The sequence below is a fragment of the Bubalus bubalis genome, chromosome 1 (assembly GCF_019923935.1).
Source record: "Bubalus bubalis isolate 160015118507 breed Murrah chromosome 1, NDDB_SH_1, whole genome shotgun sequence".
In the NCBI taxonomy this organism is placed as follows: Eukaryota; Metazoa; Chordata; class Mammalia; order Artiodactyla; family Bovidae; genus Bubalus; species Bubalus bubalis.
In genome coordinates, this window is record NC_059157.1 from 171,186,044 (window position 1) to 171,198,830 (window position 12,787).

A 12,787-nucleotide genomic window follows, 5' to 3' on the forward strand; every position below is an offset into this window, starting at 1 on the left:
ACTTCTCTTTTAATAGAAATAACATTGTTTTAAATAAATAGATAATTTCTACACATGTGTAGCAATATTAATTGTGTTCCATGAAGAGGTTTTCTCAGAAATTCTCATGCTTTAAAAGATGAAATAATTTTTTAAAGACAGTCATTAAACTTTTTATGAATGAAATTTTTGCTAGTCTTTCTTAAGTTCCGCAACACAAGCTTGAAATTAATTAGCTTTCACATTAAATTAAGCTAGCTACTTGACTCAAGATTCTACAATCTACCATAGAAGCTCTTCTCCCTTCTAAACAAGAATAAAAAGGGTGTATTATTATACCTGGACACAGAGTAAACACATGTTTCAACTGCCTGGGACACTCCCAGATTACATACCAGTTTTCCTGGCCTAATTATTAATTGTGCTTTTCTTCATTTGTGTGTCTTGGTTTGAAATAATAAAATTATATGGGTACCCTGCTTCTATAGGGTAGTCTAAGAGACCAGTCTAAAAAAGGGACCAGTCTAAAAAAACCAATGACCATCAACCTCTCTATCCAACCGTTTCTCTATAAGTGATCAATTTTTATTTTCTTAAAAACCTCACAACTCTGGTCATTGAACATACCTAATAAACATGTTCTGTACTAATGCTCAAATACACGAATAGAGTTTTTAATAAAGTGGTATAAGAAAATCAGTTTGTTTTCTCTCTAGTCTGTAAATTAGCCAAAACAAAAAAAATATTATAGAATGTGACACCTCAGAATTCTAAACTCAGGTGTAAACAAAAATAGTCAACATAATTTCTGTTACCTTTCCTGGGCTTTAAATCAATCTTTATAAAAGTAACATTGTAAGATATCTATAAGGTTGGATTTTTGTCAAATTTTAAATATAAAACTTTAGGCATCAGAAAATAATTAAATTTACATCACTTTTTAAGCTATGGGAGATAACCGTCATGATTTGGAATGTGTAAAACACTATAATGAGTTCCATTCAGATAAACTTTTCCCTGGTAAATATGACCAATTTAAATAACTTTGTGTTCTCATTTTAAGTAATAGGTAAATGAACCTAGCTCAGATATAAGGAATTGGCATTTGGTAGAAAGAAAATGCCCGGACAGACCTGGATTTAAATCCAGTCTTGGTTTCTTACTGTGTGGTCTTGGACAAGTTACTTATTATCTCTGAGCTTCCTTTTCCTTATTTGCAAAATGGGGATAAGGACATCTGTCTCATAGAATCCCTGTGAGAATAAAATGAGATAAAGTATAGCAAGTATCAACCAAGGTACCTGGCATATAATAGGTAACCAACATTTAAAGGTAATTAACACCCTTGAAAGTATTAGTAAGGAAGGAAACAATGGGCCCTATTTCCTTGCCAAAGATAGGTTTAAAATGAAAACACATCAGACACAGATTTGGGGCAAAGTAACTCTAAGATCCATAGCTAAATATCTTGGGTTTTTCCTAAATAAACTTCACTTGTGCCTTCAATTGACATAGTTAATAGTCACCTTGTTGTGAGCAACCACTTTGAGGGCAAAGGTTGCCAAATAAAGTGAATTCATGACAAAACTGAGCTGATTACGAGATTCTTCTAAAAAGTCTTCCAACCCTTCATACCAGAGTCTTTTAATGTCTGACCATATCATTCCTAAAAAAAAAGAAAAAAAAAAACTCAGATAATGCTCTCTTAATTCAATAATAAACTAAAAAGATACATTAAGATTCAAAGTATTAAATAACATGTATCATCTGTAGCCTTATTCAGAAGAAAAAAATAACATTCAGTAAAAAGTTCTTAAAATTTCAAAGAAAAGGAATCTTAAGCTTCATCTGACAATATCTTTCCCAGACAGGAATTTTAATAAATGATGTGAAACAAGCATAAGAAAACAAATAAATCGTTGTTAAATGTCCCCTCCCCAAAGGCTCGGTTCCTGATTATTTTCTTTTCTCTATCTACACTCACTCCTATAGTGACCTCATCCAGTCTGGTCTAATGGCTTTAAATAGTATCTATGTGGTAGACTTTCAAATTTTAAACTAAACCTGTATTTACACAATAATAAGTATCTCTAACCTCCCTCCTAAACTTAATTTGCACAGGTACTTGGCTACTCTAAATCTCAAACTGGATGTCCCAACATGTCCGAACTGAACTCCTAGTCTCTGCTCCCAAGCTCACAGCACTTGAAGACTTCCGTATCTCAGCTGATGGCAACTCCATCCTAGATGCTCACTCTAAATGTCCTTGCCTCACCCTTGACTGATATTCTCTTAAACCACACATTCAATGCAATAGTAAATCCGTTGGCTCTATTTTCAAAATATAGTTAGGAACTAACCTTTCTCACCACCACTTCAAATTCAAGCCACTATCTTCTCTGGCCTGAATGTCTGAAACAACCCACTTGGTCTCCCTGCTTCTACCGTGTTTTTCCTGAAATCTGTTCTCAACACAGCAATCAGAACAATCTTTTTAAAATCCAAGTGTTATTTCTCTCATCAAAACCCTGTAGCAAGTCCCAGAGGAGAAAGAATTAACTGCAGGACAGAACTCTTTCCCCATGGGAACAAAACCTCATGTTATCATTTATTAAAGTGGTTTCCTTGGAAACGTACTATGTTAAGGAATGTATGGAAAGTCAGCTGTGTTCAACATTGTTATAAAAACAATCACTGACTGGGAAACTGCATAAGTGGAATCATAGACCCCAAAAGTAGACACAAACAGGACTATAGAAAAACATGTTAAGAAACACAGGTTTCAGCTTCTCTGTGTGATGTTTCTTTAATTTGAAGTGTGCCTGTAGCGGGAACTACACTCTGAGGCTTTTTAAGATATCCTGATTTATAAGAAATCCTGCCAGTTTTCAGGCTTCTCTGGCTGGGGTAGCCCACACCCATGAATATGGCCTCATTCCACACAACTGAGTGTGCCCCCTATGGGGCTATAAGAAGCCCCAGTCTTTTGTAAGAACTGCCAATAAAGACGTATTTGAAGCTGTCATGTTTTATTTCCTGCCTTATATCCTTCTACAGAGCTAAGTAAATCTGGTGTCAGGTTTCTGCCTGTGGTGTCTGGCAAGTGTGAATGTTAATAAGGACCTAAGGCCACTGCTGCTGACTGTGCATAGCGGGCACTGCACACTGCACCTTCCCATATATCTCCTTTTATTCAGAGTCAAAACCAAATTTTTTACAACGGTCTCTGAGGCCCTACATTACCCCTCCTCTTGGATCTCCTCTCCTCTTAATCTTTCCTTCCACTACCCTGGTCACACTGGCCTCCTGGTTTCCTTGCTGTTCTCTGAACACCCAAAACTCCCAAACGGGACACTGCTCTTCTTCCAGCTGGAAGCTCCTCATCCAGACATCCATCCTGCATCTGCTCACCACCTACTCTGATCGTCCTATTTAAAATCGCAAATTTATGCCTGTCACTCCCAATCCTCCAACTCTGCTTCTTTCTTTTCCCTTAGTATTTATCACTTTTAAACAATGGACATAGTTTCCTTATTATGTCTATTATTAACTGACTATCTTTCTCCCACTTTGGGTAAAAACTCTTCAAAATTAAGAGTATTTATCAACCAATGTCCTTAATGTCCTAAATAGTGCCTGATACACAGAAGGTACTCAAAAAACTTGCTCAATGAATAAATACACATAAATAAATACCAACCAAACCAAAACTTCCTTCCTCTTCTTTGGCCAGAAGTTTCTCCAGTTTTATATTCCTAGAAATACCAGAGAACAGTACCACAATCGAGGATTGCTTTATCATACATTCCTCCATTAAGATATTTTTAAGGAGAATGTAAAGTGACTGCAAAGAGATCAAACCAGTCAATGCTAAAAGAAATCAACCCTGAATATTCATTAGAAGGACTGATGCTAAAGCTGAAGCTCCAATACTTTGGCCACATGATGCAAACAACCGACTCATTGGAAAAGACCCTGATGCTAGGAAAGATTGAAGGCAAAAAGAGAAGAGGGCAACAGAAGACGAGATGGTTAGACAGCATCACTGACTCAATGGACATGAACCTGAGCACACTCTGGGGAGACAGTGGAAGATGGAAGCCTAGCATGTTGCTATCCGTGGAGTCACAAAGAGTTGGACATGACTTAGTGACTGAACAACAACAAATGACAAAAGAACAGAGTGCTACAACCTACATATGGGTGAAGATCAAGTTAAGCCATCAGAATCATCCTCTGGCTTACCAGTAGATAGATTAAGTCCCCTGGGAAAAGTATTTTGCCAGTGTTCTTGAAAGACTCTGTTCACAATATCTTAATTATATAGAACATATACTTTATGTACAAGATCACTTTTAAATATCTGCAGATCTCACACAGAAAATACATTTTTAAAAATTGATCTGACACAAAAAATACTTTTTTAAAAATTCCATTTGGAAGAGCTTGTATTGAAAATGAATAGGGACTTCCCTGGTGGTCCAGTAGCTAAGAGTCTGTACTCCCAATGCAGGGGGCCCAAGTTCAATCCCTGGTCGGGGAATTAGATCCCACATGCCACAACTAAAGATCCTTTATGCTGCAACTAAGAGCTGACACAGCCAAATAAATATTTCTAAAAACTGAAAATAATATAGATAAAAACTATCAAAAATGTTAAAGCAAACTTACATTTTATTAACCCAAACACTGTAACACTAAAACACTAAACTAAGATGCTTACAGAAATGTGTTTTATTTCTGTAAAAGGTAATATTATACCTTAATGGAACTCTTGACAAAAATTACAACATGGATTGGATAAGATTTTGATTTTAAAAAGGCAGATATATGAAAGAATATTAAGTACCACTGACAGGTATTTTCCCATCTCTTATGCAACACCCCACACCAAAATGAAGCTAATATACTTGATCTATTTCACATTTCTGAATTGGATTGGAAGAACACAACAATTTTAAACTATTATAAGCAACGCAATCACTATATAATCGATGGACTATACATACATATACAGAATTATTAATATTAGCAAAACTATAATCCCATCATTTGGGGATTTCTCAAGGCTTGCTCCTAGGTCCCCTCTTCTCATTTTATACTTTCTCACGTGTCTCATACACGCCCATAGTTTCATATACAACATATATATAGATTACCTGCATACTGCTAACTCACGCTTAAACTTCCTCTTGAATTCTAGACTATAAAATCAACCAATTGGATGATTGATATCTCTTTTGAGTATCTCAGACTTTTCAACTTCGACATATACAAAACCACTCTCAGAATCTCTTCTCTCACAAATTCCCAAACTTAGTACTCTTCCAGAATACTTAACATTGCTTAATAATGCCCCACCTCCTCTCCTCCTATATATATATATACATGGAAATATATATATGTATATGTGATATGTATATACATGTATGTATGTGATATGTATATGTGTGTGATATGCATATGTGATATATATATATTTCCATGTTCTATTTGCTTTACTCTATAATCTCTTGAACCTGTTTCTTTCTCTTTTTCTATCACGACCATTCTAAGTTCAAGGTATCCATCAGCTTACTGCAACAGGCTCTTTACTGGTCTCCCTCCATCTACTCTTGCCACAGCTCTTCCTCCCAACCCATTCTCTATACTGTAGCCAAAATGATCTTGTCACTTACCCACTTAAAAAATCAGTGGTTTCCCATTGTTCTTAGTATTAAGTCAAAATTACTTAACATGGCCAACAAGGCTGTTTTGGGTCTAGTGCAAAATCCGTATCTATGGCTTCATCCTGAATTCCACTTCTCTTGCTCTCCTTGTCTACCATTAGTCAGTCCCTTCTTTGTGCCTCTTGCCACAGGGTCCTTGAATGTAACTTTTCTATCAGCCTAGACTATTTTCTCTCCCAATTCTCCGAGAATAATTTTCTTTCCCAATTCTCCAAGTTGACTCCTATTTATTCTTTAAATTTTAGCATATTTATCACTTCTTCAGGACAGCCTTTCCAATCCCCCAACTAGGTAAAAAGCCCTTATAATATGCTTGCCCTCTTAGCTCCATGATCTTTACTTAGTAGCACTTAACTCAAATATAATTATTTATTTTATCTGTGTGATTCTCAACTTACTGAGTTTTTTAAAAACAATAATTAGATCATAAGCATCATGCATGTTAAGCCATATCTGTTTCTGCCTGTGCCAAGACAAAGGAGGTATATAACATTTCAAAATGTACCTTTTTGTAAGGGCTGTTCTATTATATTCCAACGGTTAAAAAAAAAACACCTAACTAAATGGATACCATTAATAGTCTGCGGATTCAACAACACATTGTTTTCTTTTTTTTACCTTGCTCTTTGTAATTCAACCCTATTTATTTTTCTGGAGGGTTAAGGAAAATAACAGAAAATAAATGTACAAAAGCCAGGTATCTTGAGTCAGGAGTCACTGTACTCATTGCATGAAAAAGTAAACGGAACCAAGGAATGCCTTTAAACAAGCAGGCACAACTCCTCTCAAAAAGGGCAAGGGCAGTAAAAACTGCAGAAGGTCATTATTTATTTTACAGCATAATACTTAAAAAAAAAAAACAATTTTCAGCAAATAAAATGTCTTTTTAAAAGACTGTTATTTCTAAAGAGATATGGCTATCATTGTGAAGAACTGATTTACACAGTGAGTCACCAGGGAATGCTCTAAATCCAAATTTAAGTAATGGTTCTATAATACAGATGGGCTTCCCCGATGCCTCAGCAGTAAAGAATCCACCTACAATGCAGGAGACGTGGGTTTGATCCCTGGATCAGGAAGACACCCTGGAGGAGGAAATGGCAACCTACTCCAGTATTCTTGCCTGGAAAACCCCATGGACAGAGGAGCCTGGAGGGCTACAATCCAAAGAGTCAGACATGACTGAGCAACTGAGCAGAAACAGAAGTAAGGTAATATGCATTTGCAAAGGTTCATAGGTTCTTAAAAGAAAAACTAATGATATATAACAAAATAGTTAACTCTTAAAATGCAACCAAGTATAAAATATATTATATTTTAAAATACCTAAGAAAATGTTCATATTCTTATAACAAAAAAAAATTCATCAACAAAATCTGTCTTTAACTTAAAGCATGAACAATTTTAGTAACTGAGAAAGAATTCTTAGCTCCCATGTAATTAAATCATATGAAGAGATCTGCTTCCTTATTATCAAGTTTAAGAACATTTATCTTTTTTAAAAAATTTAAGCTATGTCTCCAATGATCATGTGCTTAGTCGCTCAGTCATGTCCGACTCTTTGCAACCCCTTGAACTGTAACCCACCAAGCCCCTCTCTCCATGGGGATTGTCTAGGCAAGAATACTGGGAGTGGGTTGCCATGCCCTCCTCCAAGGGATCTTCCCAACCCAGGTGTTGAACCAAGGTCTCCCGCATTGCAGGCAGATTCTTTACCATCTAATCCCACCAGGGAAGCCCCCCAAAATATGGAACACTTCACGAATACAGCAGCTTCTCTGTATTGTTCCAATTTGAGTGTATGTGCTGCCGAAGCGAGCACTCAGTGATTACGGAAGTGTTTAAATTCTTGCCATATAAACTGTGTAAAATTATAAGTTGAATGCAGTTTATAATGCCACCAATCAAGGGAGAATTAACGGGCTAAATAAAGGCAGAATCTTTTAAACTAACTTGATACCTACCAATAATCCACAGTATAAGGAGATAGTCTATTCTTTCAAGGGCTGGCCCCATTGTGTTTTTCTTATCCTCATTGTAGACAAGAGAGTATAGGTTTAGTAACAGTAGGAATGTGAAATATGATGCTCCATGAATAATAAATTTCATGAAAGGTGTGTGAATAATTCTGCCAAACTGAGATTTTGGAGCTATCAAATAACAAAGTGACAAAACTGGCCAAAAGATGCCAACTGTCAAAACAGTCATTATCTTCTTACAGGTAGGCTTACGACGGTAACCTGACATCTGTCCAAACCAAACAGTGTTCAGGAACTGCTGACAGTTGGACTGGGAAACAAACTGAAAAGGAAGCACATACACAAGTAAAATATAACTTGTAAACAGGATCCAATAGTACTATTATTCAGTTGATATTCAAAGTTTTAATTATAGCTTGAGATCAGTTCTATATAGTCCAGTTTACTTTTCTTACATGTAATAAAAGAGTGTAGTGGTTAAGAGCATAGACTCTGGAGCCAGATTATCTAGATTTAATTCCAGGCTCTGCCACTTAACTTACTAAATGACCTTGAGCAAGTTTTTAAATCTCTCTCAGCCTCAAATTCTCCATCTATAAAATGAGGATAGTAATAGTATCTAGTCAAACACTGGTTATGAGGATTAAATGTAAAGTTCTTAGAATAGTGCCTGGTCATAGCATACATCACTTAAGTATTAGTGACTATTACTAGCCTGCTTGGCCATTATGAAACATTTACTTTGTAAAGACTAATAACAGTGTTTATGAAATTTCAAAATTAACAAGTATAATCCATAGAAAGATACTTCAGCCTAGAAAAATTAAGGATTTCAGTTACCAGAAACCAACATATCAAGCACAGCAAAGCAATTAAGGCTAAACATCACATATATTTATGTTCCATGAAAACACTGAGAATTTCTTAAAATGTGTTAAAGACGCTCTTAAATCCTCATAAAATGGAATTCTGTGTGAGAAGAAAAGGAAAAATGTTCCCAAATAAGAGGAAAATACTGGTTAAAATATAGAAATTAATTTACTGAAGTTTACAAAGATTCTTAGTTTGCAAAATTCAGAAGTAATCTTTTCCCAATATAATGTTCATGCTGGTAAGTATAAGTTAAGGATTCTGATGACTCTGGACTCAGTAATGTAACCAGGCTTGAAAATCATTGAAGTAAAGCACAAATGATTATAATATCATTCAGATATTCAATAATATTTGGTCAATGTTGTGTTTTAAAATGTTTCATCCCAAGACAGAATATAATTTATAGAATGCAACAGTGTACTTAAAAAACTTGGACAGTTTTGTTGTTTATTGTGCTTATCAAGAAATTTCCTCATAAGCCATACCTATTTTTGGCAATTAATATTTGTCCTTCTGCTTAGCTCTCAGTGTTGTTAGGGAATTGTTAATTTGTCCCTCAAAAGGAACTATCAGGGAGAAAAATACAGATTTTCTTCCCACCAACCACCCAGTTTAGTAGCATCCCAAACTCAGTAGTTTCATCCTTCTCCCAAGTATCAAAGCAATCTCAGGACTGACTGCTGCCCTTGTCATCTCTCTATACAATGATGATTTAATTAACCATAATGTTAAATATGTAATTGGAAGAACTTTCAACTGGAGATATTCTAAGTCTGTGGTGGTTTTAAAATATAGACACAAATTCTTTGATACTCTTCTCATCAACAACAGTTCACCAAGGTTGTTCTTGCTTTAACAAGTAGATTCTGGAAGAAGTGATGCTATGTGAATTCTAAAGGCTGGTCTTAAACGGACATTCAGCTTCCACCTTGTTGGGGAAACACCTGCTCTTGGAGCCAAAAGATGGCATATAAAAACATCCCACTGCCCTGAAGCCACCAGCCTACAAAGAAGCTGAGGCTACATGTAGCCACTCTGATTAACCCTCAGAGGCTTCTCAGACCATCTCCTTGCAGCCAGCGCACCATGAGGGCCATGCTCCTCCATGGTTCCAGTCCTGAGTTCTCAGGAAGACTGCCCTCAATGGACCCAGCCTACTGAGCATCCTGCCCACTCAGAGCTCCCTATTTGAGACCTCAGGTGCTGCTCAAGCACCAGGCATATGAGTGAAGAAACCTCCCAAATAACTGTAGCTGAGATCATTGACATGGTGAAGCAGAGACAAATCAACCTTGCTATGCCCTTTCCTAATTCTTGACCTCAAGAGGTTTGTGACCTCACAAAACTCAAGAGCATAATAAAATGATAACGAAATTATTACAAAATGACTATGAAGTATTGTTTTATACCACTTGAGTATCAGGGCAGTTTGTTATTCAGGATGTAGCACCAGAACAAAATATATCAACTATCTGAAAAAATATTATCTTTCCCTTTGATTATATTTAGAAATCCAATGTAAAAAACTAATTTATATTTCATTCATTTTTTAAATTACAGAATATTTTCCTCACAACTAAAAGTATTACCATTACTCCTTTTTCCTTTTCTCTAATCTTCTTTACCCACTCCAGTACTCTTGCCTGGAAAAACCCATGGACAGAGGAGCCTGGTAGGCTACAGTCCATGGGGTCACAAAGAGTCGGACATGACTGAGCGACTTCTCTTCACTCACTTCACACTTTGTCACTGGAGAAGGAAATGGCAACCCAATCCAGTATTCTTGCCTGGAGAATCCCATGGACAGAGGAGTCTTGGCAGGCCGTGGTCCATGGGGTCGTAGAGTTGGACACAACTGAAGTGACTGAGCACACTGAGCAATCTTCTTTAGAATGGAACATTTGGTTATCCTCTGAATTCTTCAGGGATATATATATATATATATATATATATATATATATCAATCATTAGGAAATTTCCTTAGTTTTTCTCCCCTTACCAGGATAATCTTGGTTTTTTCCACCTTTCTTTGAGGTTCTTTTTCCAATCACTTAAGTTGATTTTGTATCTTGCTATATCTTTTCTGTCATTTTCTAGTATTTCATGTCTATTTTAGGTTGTGGAACACAAAAGTAAATAAACATAAGATCTATTTAAATGTATATTAGAGGAAGATTATATCAGAGTTCTCTGTTTTTAGGTATACATATTAACATTGTATTCCCTTCTTAAGCCACATAGGTATGTTATTGATTTACCATCTTATAGCTACCTAGATCCAAATTCTTATGCTTAATTTTTTTCCTATGAATCCTCTACCTTAAGTAAGAAACCTCAGAGTACTAGAAAAAGTATAGGATTTGAAGCCAGAGATCTGGATGAGAAATATAATATCTAGGTAATCTTAAAGTAACATTTTAAAATTCCTATATCAATCTCCCAAGTCACAAAGCTATTCAGAGGCTCAAACTGTCAACCAAGATAATAAAAAACTCTGCTCCGAGCACCAAAGGTCCTATATCTTGCCTTCTACCATAATCTATTTTGGGCCCCATTTTTACATTAAAATAATTGTGGTAAGCAAGTTTTACTCCAATATCTATGTTGTTAATAAGAATAATGGGTCTTAGAAGCAATACCTTAAAAGTATCATACACCAGCACTGCCCAACTGAACATCATTGTCTGCATATAAATATCCATGTCTATTAAGTTATCTCAAAAAATGAAATTAAAAATGCATACCTTCCTTCTTCAAGTTCCTGAATCATATGCATGTGAGTGTATGGGGAGTAGAAATAGGTATTTCCCTTAATAGGAAGGGATGATGCCAGAAGAGCCAGATTCAACTTAGTTATCATAGCATACGTCTCTCCACCTTTGGGTTTCACAATGAATTAACAAATAAGAATAAGGAACATAATATCTGATACTTTTATTTTTAAACAGAAAGGCCCTATATCTGTAGAAAGGACTATTTATAACTAGGTTATTAATATAAATTCGTAACAGACAAAACACAAGGTGGAAACTGCATTAGGAAGGCATTTACTATTCAAAATCTTACCTGCATAGCTACTATTTAGCAAAAACATTACATTAATATCCATAGTATTATTATTGTTAAAAATAATAGCGACTACCATTTATTGAGTACTTGCTTAAAGGTAATACTCATTGTACTAAACTCTTTAAATATGCATATCCTTAATTAATTCTTAAAACTAAAGCTCAGACAGATTCAATAACTTTCCCAAGGACATACAGTTTTTATGAAGCAGAACTAGGATCTCAATGTAAATGTATTGCTCCAAAGCCTTTGCCCTGAGCCACAGACTACTGTGGAGGAAATAATTTAAATATATCACAGAAAACTTCATACCTCCTTTTGGTTATATTTGATAGCAAGTTTTAGACGACTTAAGTTCATTCTTTCTTCTAGTAATCCCCGTTTGTCAAGAGGCTCATCATTGGATGTATGGTTTAGGATAACTTCTAATTCACGTGAATTCCGGGCTTGGGCAAGCAAATCTTTAGCAAACATTTTACATTGCCGGGCTAGTTCCTCATAATCATTCCTGCAAAGTGCACAGTCTATTATTAGAAATGCCACTTCCATCTTCTAATTAAGGTGCTTTCACTAGAAATATTACTCAATAACATTTTAATTCTGACGGTGCTACACAACATCTGAAGTCATTTTGTGCTGTTGAAGGAAGCTGCTGCTGCTGCTAAGTCGCTTCAGTCGTGTCTGACTCTGTGCGATCCCATAGACAGCAGCCCACCAGGCTCCCCCGTCCCTGGGATTCCCCAGGCAAGAACACTGGAGTGGGTTGCCATTTCCTTCTCCAATGCATGAAAGTGAAGAATGAAAGTGAAGTCGCTCAGTTGTGTCCAACTCTTAGCAACCCAAGGGACTGCAGCCTACCAAGCTCCTCCGTCCATGGGATTTTCCAGGCAAGAGTACTGGAGTGGGGTGCCATTGCCTTCTCCGGTCAAAAGAACCTACTGGTACATAAATACCCCACACAGCTTTGGGGAAAACTATAACACAATTATGTTCTCTGCATTCACACTGATAATCTCAGATAAGCACAGAGTTTTCTTATATATACTGATATTCCTAGAAATTCTGATAATATTTTCAACACGTTCTTCATGTAACTCATTTGCCTTTATTCTCTATAAGTTCTATATAAAGCTTTCTTTTATATTATTTATCTAAACA

The 12,787-nt window shown here is 36.0% G+C and overlaps 1 protein-coding gene across 6 annotated transcripts in view; it reads right to left on the reverse strand.

Annotated features, from left to right (window-relative positions):
- Positions 1 to 12,787, reverse strand: part of TRPC1 (transient receptor potential cation channel subfamily C member 1) — a 60,319-nt gene that overhangs the window by 16,161 nt on the left and 31,371 nt on the right. For all 6 annotated transcript variants that reach the window (XM_006078006.4, XM_006078005.4, XM_025290591.3 and 3 more), the window contains 3 exons: positions 11,942 to 12,137; positions 7,673 to 8,009; positions 1,506 to 1,645 (listed from right to left, as the gene is read on the reverse strand). In XM_006078006.4, coding sequence (XP_006078068.2) covers positions 1,506 to 1,645; positions 7,673 to 8,009; positions 11,942 to 12,137 — 673 coding nt within the window. The remainder of the gene's footprint in view (positions 1 to 1,505; positions 1,646 to 7,672; positions 8,010 to 11,941; positions 12,138 to 12,787) is intronic.